Source organism: Balaenoptera borealis (assembly GCF_965194805.1).
Source record: "Balaenoptera borealis genome assembly, chromosome: 9".
NCBI lineage: Eukaryota > Metazoa > Chordata > Mammalia > Artiodactyla > Balaenopteridae > Balaenoptera > Balaenoptera borealis.
Genome location: NC_138873.1, coordinates 44,010,853 through 44,029,223, shown reverse-complemented (window position 1 = coordinate 44,029,223; position 18,371 = coordinate 44,010,853). Strand labels below are relative to the sequence as shown.

The 18,371-nt window shown below is 34.0% G+C and overlaps 1 protein-coding gene across 1 annotated transcript in view; it reads left to right on the top strand.

Moving 5' to 3' along the window:
- RFX6 (regulatory factor X6) overlaps nucleotides 1-18,371 on the top strand; it is a gene marked incomplete at its 5' end in the record, with an annotated part of 53,557 nt that overhangs the window by 19,848 nt on the left and 15,338 nt on the right. The window contains 3 exons of the mRNA XM_082406306.1: nucleotides 13,057-13,164; nucleotides 16,675-16,752; nucleotides 16,875-16,988. Coding sequence (XP_082262432.1) covers nucleotides 13,057-13,164; nucleotides 16,675-16,752; nucleotides 16,875-16,988 — 300 coding nt within the window. The remainder of the gene's footprint in view (nucleotides 1-13,056; nucleotides 13,165-16,674; nucleotides 16,753-16,874; nucleotides 16,989-18,371) is intronic.

Below are 18,371 nucleotides of genomic sequence, written 5' to 3'. Positions count from 1 at the left end.
TCAGTAGATATGTGGTGATACAGGTATGAGGGGGCAAAATAGTGAATGGATAGATTTGATCCTTTACAGTGTAGCAGAAAAACCTATCTTGAGCACGTAATCATAACTAATTATAAAGGGTGTCTTGAGAGTTAACGTGGTTTAAGTGGTTAAGGACATTTCCTACAGGAAGTGACATTTAAAGAAAGAACTGAGAATAAGAAGGAGTTTAGAGGAGGAGTAGGGGCAGAGGGAAGAAGAGTGGTCCAGACAGATGGAACAGCATAGATTAGGGTTTCTCAGCCTTGGTACCACTGACATTTTAGGCCAGATAATTCTGTGTAGTGGGAGATGTGCTGTGCATTGTAGGATATTCAGCAATATCACACTGTCTCTGGTTTCTATCCACTAGAATCCAATAGCCTTCCCTCCCCCTCGTTGTGAAAACCAAAAATGTCTCTGACATTGCCAAATATCAAACACTGGCATACGGGAAGGCAAACAAGAGGAGCATCATGTTATAGATGTATGGCTAGTCTGGATAAGAAAATATCTGAATGAGGATAATAGCCCTAGGGATGGAGAGAAGTGAATGATTTTAGCTAGGAAACACTGGAAGAGAAGCAGGTAGAAAGAACAGAAAGACAAGGGGTTCAATTTGGAACTTGCCATATTTGATGTGCTTGTAAAACATCCAGTGTAGACTTGAAGTGAGCAGTTGGATATATGTGGCTGGACAAGAGGATTTAAGTATTTAGTTTGATGGTGATTGAAGTCAGGGTAATGAATAAAAATGTCTAGGAAAAAATAAATAAATAAGAAGAGAAGACATTACGAGAAAAGAGTTGTGAAAAGTGGGAAAGAAAAATAGGGTCAGCAAGATAACTGAAGAGAATCCAGAGAGGTAAGAGGAAAGAGAATACAGTGGCACAGAAGCCAAGAGGAAAGAGTGCTTCCAACAGGAGGGAATGGTTGCTACTATCAAATGGTGCTAAAAGGTCATCAAGATAAGAACTGGAAAAGATCTATTAAATTAGTTAAGTGGAGATAATTAATGACTGCAGCAAGAGCATTTTCAGGGGAGAGCCGGGGTTTGGTTTGTGAAACGAATGGGCAGTGGCATTGAACATAGAAAATTTAGTCAAGTCAAGAGTGATAGTTGGAGGAGGGCTTGACATTTAGTTTTTTAGTTTTTGTTTCTATAAATTTATTTATTTTTGGCTGCATTGGGTCTTTGTTGCTGTGCACGGGCTTTCTCTAATTGCGGCGAGCGGGGGCTACTCTTCGTTGCGGTGCGCGGGCTTCTCATTGCAGTGACTTCTCTTGTTGCGGTGCGTGGGCTTCAGTAGTTGCAGCATGCAGGCTCAGTAGCTGTGGCTCGTGGGCTCTAGAGCGCAGGCTCAGTAGTTGTGGCGCACGGGCTTAGTTGCCCCACAGCATGTGGGATCTTCCAGTACCCGGGCTCGAACCCGTGTCCCCTGCATTGGCAGGCGGATTCTTAACCACTGCACCACCAGGGAAGCCTGACATTTAGTTTTGAAGGAAGATTAGACTATGGTTCTAATGTTGGTAAAACAGATTCAATAAAGAGTAGAGACCAAAGATATGAATAAGAGGGGAAAGTTGAGAGTACAGGGTCACTGAAGGCGTGGGCAGGGAAGAGCTTCCGAGTGGACAAAGTGGCCCTGGAGAGAAGGAACACTTACTCCATTAAAACTGGAAAAAGAAATGGGTTAGTTCAGATGCAAGTGGATTTGTGGATTCTGTGGCAGGAAATTGAGATAGTTTGGTGGTTTGGGATTTCTCTCTGAGGTATCAGCAGTCAGTTAGGTCATTTTCTGTGAGTGAAATCTTGGTAGCGAGTAGTAGGAGTTTGAAGAACTTAAAAAAAGTCCCAGATCTTCTCAGTCAGGATTCCCAGAGAGAATGTAGCCCTAATGCCCCAAGGCATCCATTGTATGTAGGGAATGGGCTCTTTTATGCATCTGGAATAGTACTAGCTAAGTGCCATCCTTGGGAGAACTGAGAAAATGGTCACTCAAATCCTTTTCTACAGGACTTACTTTTCTCACAGATTCCCTATTGAGAGAGGTGGGAACAGTCTCTGTGGAAGACAAGAAAGGTAGAACATTATAAAATGTAAATTGCAGGAACCAGCAGAAATGCAAAATATTTGGGAGGAATCATAAAAAGAGAAGAATACTACCTATTTGAAAAAAAAATACAGCTATAAAAGAAAATTTTAAATGAAAGGACATACCACATATCTGGATAGGAATGCTAGATACTATAAATATGTCAATTCTTCCTTAAATTGGTTTAGACATTTAATACTCTATTAAAATTTTGAGTGGGCAGTTTTTTTTGGAAATGATTAACTTGATCTAGAAGGATATATAGGAAGTAATAGTTGAGAGAAGTATAAACAAGAATAGTCAAAAGGGACTTGTCTGGCAGATATCAAAATATTATGACACTATTATACTGACTCAAATGTAGGTAGAACAAATCTACAGCAGAAATTAGTTACCTGAAAAAAGGCCATAGTGTGTGTAATAATTTAGTGTGTGATCAAGGAGACATTACAACCAATGAAGGAAGACATATTTTTCAGTGAATTGTCATAACTCCTTTATGAAGGAAGATAGAGTACCAAATAAATAAATAAAATTCTTCAGGGCATAATGTTAGAAAAAAATTTTTTGGAAAAGAATTTCTATACCTCATACCTTTATGAAGTTCATATAAATTATTAAATACAAAAATAATAATTAGAAGGAAACATGTATCTACCTCATTTCGGGGTGGGGCGCAGGGAATGACTTTCTACCATGAAAACAATTTAAGAAATTTCAAAGGAAAAAAACCAAAAAGGAAATTGAAAACTCCTTTAAATCAAAGCATCATATACAAAATCTGAAGTCAGAAGAAAGACAGTAGGAAGATATTCCATTGTCACAGGCAAATATGACAGTGGGATAATATCTTTACTATATGAAGAAATCCTATGAATTTAAAAAAATATGAAGACCTCAATAAATAGTAAAAAAAAAAAAGATATGAATAGACAATACGCATAAGGAAGAAAAGACCAATAAATGCATGAAAAATGAACTACCAAATAAATTAAAATTAACATTTTAAATAATAAAATTATCAAATATTAAGAAATTATTATGAAGCTGGTGAAAGTATGGTGAGATAAGTTCTTTCATACCCTGATGGTGAAGACAGAACAAACTTTCTGGAAAATAATTGCAAGATCTGTGTTCAAGTCTTTAAAGTGTTCATCCTCTTTCTCCCACTAATTTCACTTTTGTATGAGTCTCACATGAAGAAATAATAGAAAATGCAGACAAAATATTATGGACAAAATTGTTATCGACTACAGTGAAAAACTGTATTCAATCTAAATGACTAATAATAAAAATGATTACATAAAAACTGATAGCTAGTGGGAAGCAGCCACATAGCACAGGGAGATCAGCTCGGTGCTTTGTGACCACCTAGAGGCGTAGGATGGGGAGGGTGGGAGGGAGGGAGATGCAAGAGGGAAGAGATATGGGGACATATGTATATGTATATCTGATTCACTTTGTTATAAAGCAGAAACTAACACACCATTGTAAAGCAATAATACTCCAATAAAGATGTTAAAAAAAAAAACAAAACACCAAAAGCTGGTATATCCATACAATGAAATATTATTCAGCAATAAAAAGAAATAAAGTCTTTTTACAAAAAACAAAAGATTACATAATTTATAAGACTTTTATGGGACTGAATATTATATCATTTATTAAAGGGCTCTTTTAATGACATGGAGAAATGTTAATTAGGAAGAAAAACAGGATGCAAAAACAAATATATGTTTATATGGCTTCAAATTTGTAAAATGTGTAAAATAAAACTGGATATATATATATCATATATAAATGATAGAAGATTAATATCTATAAATACTATGCTATGCAGTATGGTAGCCACTAGCCACACATGGCTGTTAATTACGTAAAATAAAATATGCAGTTTCTCTGCACATTATTTACATTTCAAGTGCTGGCTAGTGAATACTGTATTTGAACAGTGCAGGTAATAGAACATTTTAGAAAAATGGAACATTTTCATCATTACAGAAATTTCTATCAGATGGCACCGTTTTAGAATATGTGTTCAATTTAGTAATAAAAAGATAACCCAATAGAAATGTAGCAAAGTATATGAACAGGCAATTCACACAAGATGAAAAAGAATGATTGATAAATAGTGTTGGTGCTCGTGGTGTCCATTCTGATTGACCAGGTTCTATAACATATATTCAATAAATATTTTGAATACTATCCCTGCCAATAAACATATCTAATTTTTAATCAGGGAAATGCAAATTAGAACCTAAAAGTAATTATTTTACCATTATTGGAATAACAGCAATTAAAAAGTATCAAAATATGTGTTTTGAATATTGTTAAGAATGTGGAGCAGAGGGACTCTCATAAATGGTAGGAGGGGCAATATCTTGGAAAGTTGAAAGTTCACGCACGTTATGACTGCATTCCTAGAGAAAACTTTACACCGTGCACAAGGAGGCATGTATGAGGATGTTCATTGCAGTACTGTTTATAATTTCAGAATACCAAAAAATGAAAGTCTATTATGATATAGTGGGAAAATAAATTTTTATATATTTAATACAGGAAAATTCTATACTGCTTTGGAAATGAGTGAACTGTAGCTATAAGAATCAAATTAGGTTCATCTCAAACACCTAAAGTTGTATGAAAAAAGCTCATTGAATGTAGAAAGATACCTACTGCGTGGTACCAGTTTTAAAGCAATAGTATATGTTATTTAAGAATATTGACATATGAGGTAAATTTTTAAAGGTTTGAATAATAATGATATAAACCAAATCCTGAACATTAATTATTCCTTATGGGGAGGGAAGGAAATGAGATTAGGGAGGGCTACAGAGGCTGCTTTAATATTTCAAATGTCTAATATATTAATTGGGATGGTAAGTACATGAGTATTTATTACTTTTTACCTATACCTTTTTATAAGTTTTAAATAGTTCATAATATAAAAGCAAACAAAATCAACAGCAACGAAAGCAAAACAAAACATGTAGAGGAAATTAAGAGTAATTATCAGTCAATGGTATGAATTTTGATTGTTTTAAATTTTTTATTCATAAATATAGTGGTTCAGATTTCAAAAATGTCTTCGAGAAAGTCTCAGAATACTTTAATTCCCAGGAATAAAAAAAAAACAAATGAAACCTAGTTTTAATACTTTGTCCTGGTCAAAGGAAGCCTTTCTTTTCCTGTGAATCTTTTAGTGTGGGTCAATTTTGTTTTAAGTAGCTCTAGTAATGAAGTTGCCATTATTTCCTAGGGAATAAGTCCCTTGATTTCATACATTTCAATCAGGAAGTTTCCCTGATAGCTTGAGTTTCCTTCTCCTTAACATCAACCATTCATGGCCAGTTTAACAACTTTGTACCAAGATAAACAGCAAATCCTCCCTCCTTGGTATATGCTTTTCAAATATTTGTAGACTGTTATCATGCTCTCTTTTAGTCATCACTTAGCCAAACTGTGCAGCTTAAATCCTTTAATCTTTCCTCATAAATCAGACCCTCTTGTCTTCTAATCATATTGTTTCTTTTCTGTAGGTTCCTTCTTGTTTTCTTTTGGAAATAAGATTCTTAATAGTTCAACCAAGAGTAGTGAAGTCATCAGTTGAGAGAAAAAAAAAAAAAACCCAGACCTCCATAGCTGGTCTAAGATCTGGCACCTCGTTTAGTGTAATTAAAATAGAAAATCTACTAGTGGAATTAAAATGATCATATTCTAATTTTTCCCAGCTTATCAATCTCTCCTTTCTTTTTGTGTTACATGTTCTAGACAGAATATTATTATTTGATTTATACCATGTACACATCTGTTAACATATCCAAACAAATTTAATTTTTGAATTTTTTCTTTAGGTACTCTTGCCCCCTGTTGATGTTCCACATGTGTTGCTAGCTTCTATTACACAAAACTATAATTTATCAACATGAGAGTTTTAAATAAGAATTAAAGACATACTCTGTTCCTTAAGTGTGTTTCCATAGCACTCTAACATTTTTATTTGGTAATGCATTATTTTAACATATGCATACACACACACACACACACACACACACACACACACACACACACAGTTTTAAAAATAAGCATAAGATGAAAACTCACGACCTACCTCATAGCTGAAAAGAGATAAGTCCTCTGTGTGCCCTCACCCCATCCCTTCCCCCTCCCTACCAGAAATTACTGCGCTCCAGAATTTGGTGTTAATTACTCCTTTGTCTTTCCTTAAAGTTTATCACTTATGAATGTATACCATGAATATTAAACACTGTCGTGATGATTACACAACAATATGAATGTACTTAGTACCACTGAACTATATATTTTAAAATGATTAAAATAGTAAATATTATGTATCATTTATTATTGCCCAGTTTGTTATCACCAATATATTATTTATTATTTTCCCTACATAAAAATGGATTCATTTTTCCCTATGACTTTCTGGTTTCGTTCAACATTAGGTTTTGTAATTCATCAATGTTAATATATGTAGTTCTAGTACCTTTTTTGTACTGCTAATATTCCATAGTATGAAAATATCACAGCACATTTATTCATTCCAGTTTGGGAGAATTTTTTCCTTTTTGCCTGAAAAACATTATTACTCTGAATGTTGTCCAGGTGCACATGTGCAGGAGTGGAATTTCGGGTCTTAGGATATACGTACTCATGTTTAACTTTACTAGTTAAGATCAAGGTGTTTTCCAAAATGGTTGTATCAGTTTATGTCTCTCCAGCTGTGTGTGAGCATTCCTTTTGCTCCGCATTCTCAGGAACACTTGGCATTGAATGACATTTGAGTTTTTGCCAGTCCAATAGGTGTAAAATGGTATCTGTGGTTTTCACTTGAAAATTGTTTTTGATAACTACATCAAAATTATGAGCTTGAATATCTTTTGGGATTTTTATCGGTCAATTCTATTCTATGAAACGTTTGTTCACATCATATAATTTTTCTATTTAAAACTTTGGTTCAAAGACTTTATGTATTCTGGATACTAATATCCTGTAGGTTATGTGCTGTAAATTACTTCTCTCTGTTAGTGGCATGGCTCAACATTCTATAGTATCTTTTGATGAAGATCATTTTAAACTTTATGATTAGCATTTTTGTATCTTTTTAAAAAATTTGTGTATAATCTAGATCATAAAAATATTTTTCTATTTATTCTTCTAACACTTAAGTCTTTATTTCACCTGTAATTGATTTTTTGATTATTTTTATTGTGGCAAAACATAATTAACATAAAATTTACTATCTTAATCATTTTAAGTACACATATAGTTCAGTGGTATTAAGTACATTCATATTGTTGGGCAACCATCACCACCACCTATCTCCAGAACTTTTACTCTTGCAAAACTGAAATGCTATACATATTAAAAAATAACTCCCCATCTCCCCTTCCCCCTGGCCCTTGGAAACTAACATTCTATTTTTTGTCTCTATGATTATGACTACTCTAGGTACATCATATATGTGTAATCATACAATATTTGTATTTCACTTAGCATAATGTCCTCAAGGTTCATCCATGTTGTAGCATATTTCAGAATTTCCTTCTTTTTTAAGGCTGAATGATATTCCATTGTATGTATATACAACATTTTGATTATCCATTCATCTCTCAGTGGATATTTGGATTGCTTCCATGGTTTAGCTGTTGTGAATAATGCTGCTATGAACATGGGTGTACAAATATTTCTTTGAGACCCTGCTTTCAATTCTTTGGGAGATACACCCAGAAGAGGAATTACTGCTCATATAATAATTATATTTTTTATTTTTTGAGGAACCATCATACTGTTTTACACAGCACTATACCATTTTACATTCCCACCAACAGTGTACAAGGGTTCCAGTTTCTCTACCTACTGGCTAATACTTGTTATGTTCTGGTTTTTGGTTGTTTTTTGTTCTTTTTTTTAGTACTAGCCATCCTAATGGGGATGAAGTGGTATCTCATTTTGATTTTGATTTGATTTTCCCTAATGATTGGTAGTGTTGAACATCTTTCATGTGCTTATTGACTATTGGTATATCTTCTTTGGACAAATGTCTATTCAAGTCCTTTGTTCATTTTTGAATCAGGTTGGTTGGTTTTTTGTTAAGTTTTACAGGTTCTCTATATATTCTGAATATTAATCCCTTTTGAGATATGCAATTTGTGAATATTTTTTCTCATTTCATAAATTGCCTTTTTACTCTGTTGATAGTGTCCTTTGATGCACAAACATTTGTAATTTTTATGAAGTCCAATTTGTCTAATTTTGTTTTTGTTGCCTGTGCCTTTGGTATCATATCCAAGAAATCTTTGCCAAGTCCATATATCTATTTTGAGTTAATTTTTGTATGTGGTATTAGGTAAAGGTCTGTCTTTATTCTTTTATACATGGATGTCAAGTTTTACCATCACCATTTGTTGAAAAGACTGCGCTTTCCCCATTGAATATTCTTGGCGTCCTTGTCAAAATCTTTTGAGCATTTTTTGCAAGGGTTTATTTCTGAGCTCTCTATCCTAGTCCATTGATCTACATGCCTGTCTTTGTGTCAACACCACAGTTTTGATTGCTGTAGCTTTGTATCAATAGTAAGTTTTGAAATCAGGAAGTGTGAATCCTCCAACTTTGTCCTTTTTCAAGATTGTTTTTACTCCTTGGTGTATCTTGAGGTTCCATATGAATTTTAGGATGGATTTTTCTATTTGTGCGAAAAACATCATTGGGATTTTGCATTGAATCTATAGATTGCTTTGGGTAGTATTGGCATCTTAACAATAAATTTTTCAATTTGTGAACACAGGATGTCTTTTATTTATGTTTTCTTTAATTTCTTTGAGCAATGTTTTGAAGTTTTCATTGTACAAGTCTTTCACCTCCTTGGTTAAGTTAATTTTTATCTATTTTTGATTCTATTGTAAATGGAATTGTTTTCTTAATTTCTTTTTAAGATTGTTCATTATTAAATTATAGAAATGCAACTGATTTTTGTGTGTTGACTTTGTATCCTGCTACTTTGCTGAGTTCATTTATCAGTTCTCACAGTTGTTTTTTTTTTTTTTTTTTTTTGTGGAATCTTTAAAGTTTCCTACATATAAGATCATATCATCTACAAACAGAGATCATTTTACTTCTTCCTTTCCAATTGGATGTTTTTTTTCCTTACCTAATTTTTCTGGCTAGAACTTCTAGTTGAATAGAATTGGTGAAAATGAGCAGCTGTGCCTTATCCTTGTCTTAAAGGAAATGCTTTCAAGCTTTCACCATTGAGTAGGATGTTTGCTGTGGGTTTATGACTTTTAATATGTTGAGGTAGTTTCCTTCTATTCTTAGTTTGTTGAGTGTTTTTATTATGAAAGGGTGTCAAACAAAGTTACAATAATATTAGCTTTTATACTAATAATTGTTTTTAAAAAAGTCTCTTAAATTATGTAGAAAACAGAAAGTAGACTTACAACTGTTGTTACAATAATACTAGCTTTTATAATTGCCCATGTATTTTCCTTTACTGAGATCTTTAATTTTTTGTACGACTTCAAGCTACTGTCTAGTGTCCTTTCATTTTAACCCATAGGACTCCCTTCAGCATTTCCTGTAGAACAAGTCTAGTAGTAACAAACTCACTCAGCTTTTGTTTATCTGCAAATGTCTTAATTCCTCCTTCACTTCTGAAAAACAGTTTTGTCAAGTATAGGATTTTTGGTTGACAATTTATTTCTCGTAGCAGTTGGAATATGTCATTCTGGAATTCAAAGTTTCTGCTGAGAAATCTGCTGATAATCTTATTGAGTATTCCTTGTAGGTGATGAGTTACTTCTCTTTTGCTTCTTTCAAGATTCTCTCTTTGTCTTTGTCTTCTGAAAATTTGATTATAATGTGTCTTGCTGTACATCTTTTTGAGTTCATCCTATCTGGACCTTGTTAAGATTCTTGGATGTTTATATTCATGTTTTTCATCAAACTTGGGATGTTTTGAGCCATTATTTTTTCAAATAATCTCTCTGCTCCCCCTCCTTTTCCTCTGGGATTCCCACAATGTGTATGTTGGTCTGCTTGATAATCTCCCATGGGTCCCTTAGATTCGGTTTACTTTTCTTACATTTTTTTCTTTCTGTTTCTCAGATTCAATAATTTCCATTATCCTTGTTTCAAGTTCTCTGATTCTTTCTTCTGCCTACTCAAATATACCTTTGAATCCCTCTGATAAGTTTTTAATTTAAGTTATTGTACTTTTCAGCTCTAGAATTTCTTTTTGGTTTCTTTTTAGATTTTCTATCCCTTTATTGATATTTCAACTTTATTTTAATATTTGTTGTTATTTTATACAGTATCTTTTTATTGCATGTTCTTAATATTTGTTTCTTGATTTTAGAAATTCAATTGACTTTTTCATTGATTTTGTATTCAGCAACGTTGCTGAAAATCTCTCTTGTTAACTGTAACAATTTTTGTGCAGTTTGCTTTAGTTTTCAATGTAATCAACCAACTCAGTTGCAAATAATGCTAGTTTTGTTTCTTCCTTTTCAATATTCAATCTTTCATCACTTTCTCTGGTCTTACTGTTCAGGCTATAACTCTTACAATGTTGAATAAAAGATAGGAGAGTAGGCAACTTTATCTTATTCGTGTTTTTTAAGAGAATGTTTATAGTATTTTACCATCGAGGATGATATTTGCTGTGGGTTTTTGATAAATATTTATTGAATGATTAAGGAGCTTTCCTCTGTTTCTAGCATAGAGGAGGGGAGAGAGAAAGAGAGAGAGGGGGAGAGGGAGAGAAAGTAGTGAATGGTAGATGGATTTTAAACAAATGCTTTTTCTGCATCCATTGAGATGGTTATGTAATATATATAATTCTCATTTTTTTTCTGTTAATGTGATCAATTTAAACCTAAGGTGGCTATGATCACTCTTATAGATTGCTGGATTTGGTTTGCTAATATTTTGTCTGGTACTGTTTCAAGTATGATACTAAGCAAGATTGGCCTATAATTTTTCTTTCCTTTTCTGTCCTTGTCCAATTCTGGCATAAAAGTTTTTAAATGAATTGGGAAGTGGTTCTTCTTTTTCACTGTATGGAAAAAATCTTTTCAGTTTGAAATGATTTGTTTCCTGAATGCTTGAGAAAATTCATCTGTTAAATCTCCTGGGCCAGTTTTTTTTTTTTCCTTTGTAGAAAGATTTTTGATTACTAATTATATTTGTTTCATGGAAATGAGACTATTCTCATATTCCTAACTTAAATTTAATACACCATGTACATTATGTATTGTCATTTTTGGTTTCTATTTCTTTGTCTCTCTTTTCCAATCTCACCAAATTATGCTTTGGGGATGAATAAACATGATATTCCACCCAAGAGAAAAGGTATAAGAAAAAAGTGTAAGCTTTCCTAAAGTTAGAATTTAGGTGCATTTTTTTATGTTTATCAAATGTTAGTTTCATATTTTGCCATGTCATTTCCTTCCAGATTAAATTCTTTATTTTCTTGCATTTTATTATTTTTCCCTATTCATTGACAATACCATTCTTTGTCAGCACAATGATAATTGGTGCTCATAAATGACAACCCAAAGCAATTAAAAATCTTTGAAGCATATCTTGAATTAAGACTGATTTAATTTGGATCAACCATGCTATTATCTCAGTTTATGATATTTATGTAGTATTTCTTTATTAATTTCTTAAAAATTAGTTAATCAGAATAATCCTTTTCTATCCATGCTTGAAAATAAAGATTAACAAGGCTAAAAACTAAAACCTAACCTGAAAGTAATGAAATTCTACTGCACTTTTAGTATAAAATTTGTGTGAAAGCATATATCAAATCAGTCAATAAGAAATTGGTGTTTAAGGACTCAAAAGTCCCCCCAACTTCTTTCTGATTTATCATGATAATTCTGTAAGAGTCTACAAATGTTGGGAATGATAAGACAGGGTAGGGACCCAATCTACCTATGTAAGTAATGAAGCTTTTGTCTAGTAAACATCTTCAATATGACAAAGACACACAAAGAAACACAAAAACTCGAGAAGCAAATGTAGGAAAACTATGAGAAAGAATGAAATTTGGTCCTTGCCAGGAACACTACTTCCTTTACCATATTCACAATTTTATTCTTTGCCAAACTTTTTACTAGAATCCAATTTGTTAAAGTTTTGTTTGTGGAGAAGGAACAATCAGTTGTGACCTGGGAGACTGATTCGCCAAGGCTCTGGTTCTGTCATGAATATGCGTTCTCTCTTTCTGTGTGTGTTTCTTGTAGGTACATTAGCACTGCAGTATTATATGTTACTTATTTGTCATTTTTTCTGATTTTCTGAAAACTACCAGAGGTATGCTTTTCCCCTTTTTGAAAGGATTCAAAAGAAGAACAAATATCTGAATTTGGCAGGGGGAAGAAGATTGAGGTGGGAAAATCCAGAATACTAGTTTGGGACTCCAGTCACAATTTTACCATTAATTATCTCTGAGGTTGGATAAATTAATTAACTTATTATCATCGCATTTATTTAATCCATAAATGATTTGGTAATCCATAAGTAAATTTGGCAATTTCTGATCCTTTCATATTAAAATAATTTCAGTAGTCTAAAAATAGATCTTTCAAAACTTATGTCACTAACAAATGTAAACTTGTGAACTAAAATTAAATTTCTAAAAGTTGTGAAAAATGGCAAGTGTCTAAACTAAAATCCAAAGTATAAGAAAAATATCCAGACTGTGAAACTATTTATGATTTGGCAACAGTAATTCTGCTGAAATGTCTAGTTTATTCAGTTATTTGATCTAATAAACAGTTACCCCAAATCTCCTAACTTGTCATGGTTTGCAGGATGAAAAAGAATGAAATTTTGTAAGTTTCTATTCTGTTAGAATTGTATTTTGGAGCCAAACAATTGATAATGATTTATTTCTTTTCATTTTTCTAAATTATAGGGTGGCTTCACTCGTAAATATTCGCTTAGCTCAAAAACTGGAACACTTCTTCCAGAATTCCCCAGTGCTCAACACCTTGTGTACCAAGGATGCATTTCTAAGGACAAGGTATCAATTAAAGATACTTCTCTATTGATTTTCTGATATGTTGGTTCCATATCTCAATTTGCTGGGAATCTCATGGCACTCGCAGGAAATAGAAATCTACATAATCAAACATAATTGACTGATTTATAGGAGGGACAAACATTTACTAACATCGATTAAAGACTTTCCAATTAATTATTTACCATCTCCATGATAGTACATAATCAGAAGGTGGTAAAATAAACCTCTAAAGACTAAAGATTATTTTTATTTAAAACCCAGTATCAAGGAAGAAAATACTAGAATGTGTCTATCACATGCAATTTCTTTAATTATAAGCGTTATATTTTCTATTAGCTCCATTTAATTTCAGTAACTGGTCATCAAGCACTTCTCTAGGACAGAATTTGTTCCTAGCACTGAGGGGGAAATGCCTAGATGAATGCAAGGACCTCACTTGAAGATTCCAAAGATTCCTCTCCATTGTAAAACTCTGTTCTCTGTTGCAAAATTTGTTGAAAATTAAGGTAGAAACAGTTTCATAAAATTCAGTTTATAAATAAACTTTCAGTGCTTATGTAGTAAAGTCTAAAGGTAAATCCTCCTCTATTTCTGAACTTCTAGAGTCATTTGCTGGCTATCTGCTGACTAATAGTAAGATCCATTATTAAATCAGGGCATAAAGATTTCTACATTCTTCTTTCAATTAACGTTCATTTTTAAATTAGCATTTGTGGAAAACATCTTTCATAGTAAGTTTAAGTCAGTTCATATTTTGAGGTGCAAAGATAGAGGAATATTATTAACAATGTCCACCTATATTACTTTAGTAATGGGCTTTTGTAGAAACTAGAAATAAAAATGACACATTCATAAAAAGGTCTATTGATAGATAAGTAGAGATGCACAGCAACTTCTGGTGTTCATTCTAATGACAGACTTACTCTCCCAGTTAAGAACAGGCAAAATACTGAAGATAATTCTCAGATGCTGATTCAAGTCTCCTGGAGTATGTCCCCTTCCTACTATTCTCCTCTCCCATCACATTCCTCAAGGTTATCACATCATTTTTTTAACCATATAGAAATAATGTGTGATATTATGACTTCAGATTTGAGACACCTTCAGTAGATGTTAACATGTGGCACTTTGTGGGGGAACTTGTGGAAGTCTGCGGGACCTCAGGGAACACAGTTCTTTGGGGGAGGGTATTGTTGGCTCACCTTTGTGGAGAGGATAGCTTACATAAAAACATATCAAGAAGATGTTTACTGTGTAAATATACCAGGTGAGGAGGGTAGATGGAGAGAGTAACAAAGAAAAAAAAGAGAAGTGAAGAATATGTTCCAATAGTTTATTTCAGCTTCTCTGCTAGCTTCCAAGGACTTCTTACCTGCCAACTTGAAAAACTGGTCTGTAGGTCATTTCTCATTCAGTATTCAAGATGCTTAAATAACCCCTGGTTTCTAAATTCATTCCCAGTCGTCCCCATCATGAGCTCCAGGGACTAATACTCTTTGTCCCTTGAGGGCATCTGGGCCCTGCCTTTTACTTTCTTAGCCAGTAGTCAGGTTCCCCAGGTAAGTTGTCAGTTCCTAGAAAGACAGGTGGGGCTGAGGCTAAGCACTTTAAGCACCTACTTTCTTGAGGCAGGAAGGATGGAGACTTCCTAGGGAGAAGCTGACCCCAGTGAGGGGTGCTGGCTGAAGCTGAGAGGCCTGCTTTCTGCCCCCATCACAGTGTCACTCAAGGCAGTTGCCACCCTCCCCCCACTTGCTCACTGACCTTACTAGAGCTAAGCCTTGCCTCTGCTCCTACCCTCTGTAATGTGATGTCTATTCTCAGAAAATTGAGCAAAAGTATGTTTATAAAGACTGCAGAGTATGCTACAGTGAAAATTTATTGTCCTAAGACTATGTGAATATTAAATAAATTATCAGTTATAAGATTTAAATTTTTTGATGATTTGTGTATAGGAGAAAAAATTTTGACACAAATAAATGGAAATATTTGTGAAGATAAAAGTTTACTTGTACTTTAGTAGGTTTCAGGGATCAAAGGGTTAATTTTGGACAACAATTATGAATTCCTTCCTATCTTTCATGCTGTCCTTATCCTCATTTTAGAAATATGTCTTGGCAACCTATCTAAAAATATAAAATCGTTGCTTAAAATAAAGAGCATGTCTCATTTGCATCAATGGTGACATGTCCTGCCAGAGGTGTGTAGTCAGCATACCTCCTTGGAAGTAGATTGGTAATCTGCATGTCATCGTTATACAGCTTTGCGCTAAACCACAAAGATATGTGCTGTTGCTGGGCTGCAGGGACAAAGGTTGGAGAGCAAAGAGTTGGGGTAGGACACCCCCATCATCATGACCACCCTAGATACTATGAAGGTAAAAATAGCTAACAACTGTAAGTTTCTTAACATGAATTATGGGTTACTCCAACCACTTTCATGTGTTAATTTATTTAGTCCTCATAACAACCTGACTAGATATTTACTGTTATTATGATCTCCATTTTATAGATGAGGAAATTAAAACACATGAATGTAAAGTAGTTTGCCCAGCATCACGTAGCAGATTAGAGCTAGCATTCAAATCCAGGTATCCTGCAGGCAAAGCTCACACCTCTAACCTCTAAGCCTGTTTCTGTTCACATAGAACACACAACCTGTAACAGGTAGGAATATTTCTAGCTTATGAAATAAAGATGTTGTGAATATGAATATTGTTAGTTTGCCCGAATATTATCAAGTTCTAATCCATCGCATATTTTAAAATATGTTTAAAACTTTCTATCCCTGCAATACAAATATCAGTGTAACATGGAAATAAAGAATTTTCATAACAGACATTTAATGTTCAAATCTTTTTTTGGTCAACAAGTCATTTGATATTATTACTAATTTTAGGTAATGTAGTAAAGTCTTATACTTCATACCAGGAAAATTGTTCCAGGTGCATCATGTCTCATTTTATCTTCTTTAACACCTTATGAATGATATGTTATTACTACCTTACTTGAAGATATAAAGCTTGGGGTCAGAGGCAAAGCAACCCGTGCAAAACAGTGCAGTGGAGCTGATGCTCAGTGTTAGCTGACCCCACAACCGAAACTGGAAACCACTGCACCACACTGCCCAAGCACCTACTTAATAAAACTGTGTGAAGAGTTGATGTATTTTACCATTTTACATTTATTTCTCCAATCAAAGGTAGTTTTTTTGTTAAGCAGAAAACAATGTTGCTTTGGCCCATAGTTCCCTGAACAATCAGCTTTTTCATCATTCTTATCACACTGTCCTGCAATTGTCCATTTGCTTGCCTTTCTCCCTTCACGAGGCTGTGTGCTCCTTAAAATAAGAATTGTGCTTTTATTTTTGATTCCTCGGATTGAGCACAATGCTTGGTACATAACAGGAACTTTAAAAATGTGTTTGAATATATGAACAAATGAATGCATGAACAAAATGAAGGCAGCGCTGAAAGGGTGCTTTTGTTAAGATTTTTCTTCCTTGAAATAGGTTGATACCCTAATAATGATGTACAAAACTCACTGCCAGTGCATCCTGGACAATGCAATAAATGGAAACTTTGAGGAGGTAAGAGTGACAAAGAATGCTTTGCTGACTATATTATGTAAACGTTCTTGTCCTGTTCTTCATATGAGTTCATGTTGAGGAAAATGTTAATATTAATGTACATACGCTTTGCTCTCAACTAGATCCAGCATTTCTTATTACACTTTTGGCAAGGAATGCCTGATCATCTTCTTCCCCTGCTTGAAAACCCTGTTATCATTGACATTTTCTGTGTTTGTGACTCAATTCTTTATAAGGTAAGCTCCTTAGGATGTCAAACATGAACCATATATTTCTTTAAAAAACATTCCATCTAAATTTTTGCAATATATTTTCAATAAATTTGTTATTCCTGGCTGGAGATACACTATTAATTTTTTTTCTGAGGAGAAAGCAAGCAGTTTAATAGTGTATATTTAATAGTGAATGTATTTTAATATAACTTTTCATTAAGTAAAACAAAATCAGTTTCTTTTTACAGCTAAGAATGATTCTAAATGTGACATACTTCCATAAAAACTTAGTTAATTTTTATTAACTGTTTAAGGTGTTTTCAGAGTAAATAACTTAGTGGCTTTTTCACAGTATCAGTGTTTTGGGGAAAGCAGAATTAAGCACTCTTATGGGACTAATAACTTGAAAAATTTGGAAATCTCTAGCGTTAATGCATTCATGACCAATTCTGTTCTTAAGCCAAATAAGAGTCCCTAAGTGTCTACAGAAGGATCACGAGGATATCGTAAACAAATAGGAGCTGGTTGGCCATCTCGCCAGCCATTCAGCGGGGAACAGGGTGAAGCTAATTCCCCCAACAGTCCGTTCCCTAGTTAGAGCAGACACAAGTCCAAGCTAAGGAAGAAAACTGTATTGCAATCTGGGTATTTTAAAGTGAGTTTGTCTACATTAACCTCCCAAATTGTCAGAAGGAAAAACAAAAGCTTTCCTTTTAGAACATAATTTGAGTGAGCAAGAAAACCCAAGCTGGAGTCCTGTTAAGTGTTTAGGAAGTAAAATCCTTCTAAGTTAGTTGCTGCTGTTACGTTCTCAGCTTTGCAGAGAAGTGAAGCAGAAGCTAGATGAACTCAGTCCAGAAGCAACTTTGCACATCAAGAACTGTAGGTGGGCTTGAACCAGGATGAGGGAGCCCATATTTTCATCCTCTGTTCCGTTCTTCCTCATCGCAGTATAAGAAAATAGAGTCTCTACCTTTAGTTCAAGCTAAAGCTGAAGAAGGACAAAGGAGAGCAAGGATTGTCTCATTTTTCTGGGTCAAATAAGAATATCATCATTTAGAGAGAAAGGGTTTAGTTTGCACTGACAGATGGTCTGAAGTGTTTAAGACATGAGGAAGTAACCAGAAAGGGGAAAGAAGGTGGTTCTAAGAGTAGGTATAAGAAAAGACCTGGACTCGTGCACACACATTTACCAGCATCAAGGTAAAGCTGTTTTGGACTGTGATTCAACACCTCCAAGAAATATCCTTAAAGCATAACTTCCTCCCCCAGCAAATGGTCTATTTCTTTGAGTCCAACACAAAAGTCCAGAGTTTAAGTACCGTTACGTGCACAGAGTTTTTCCTCCTCCTGGTGGACCCAGGGAGGCACAGTGAGCACTGTAAATAGAGCAGTGTAATACAAGCT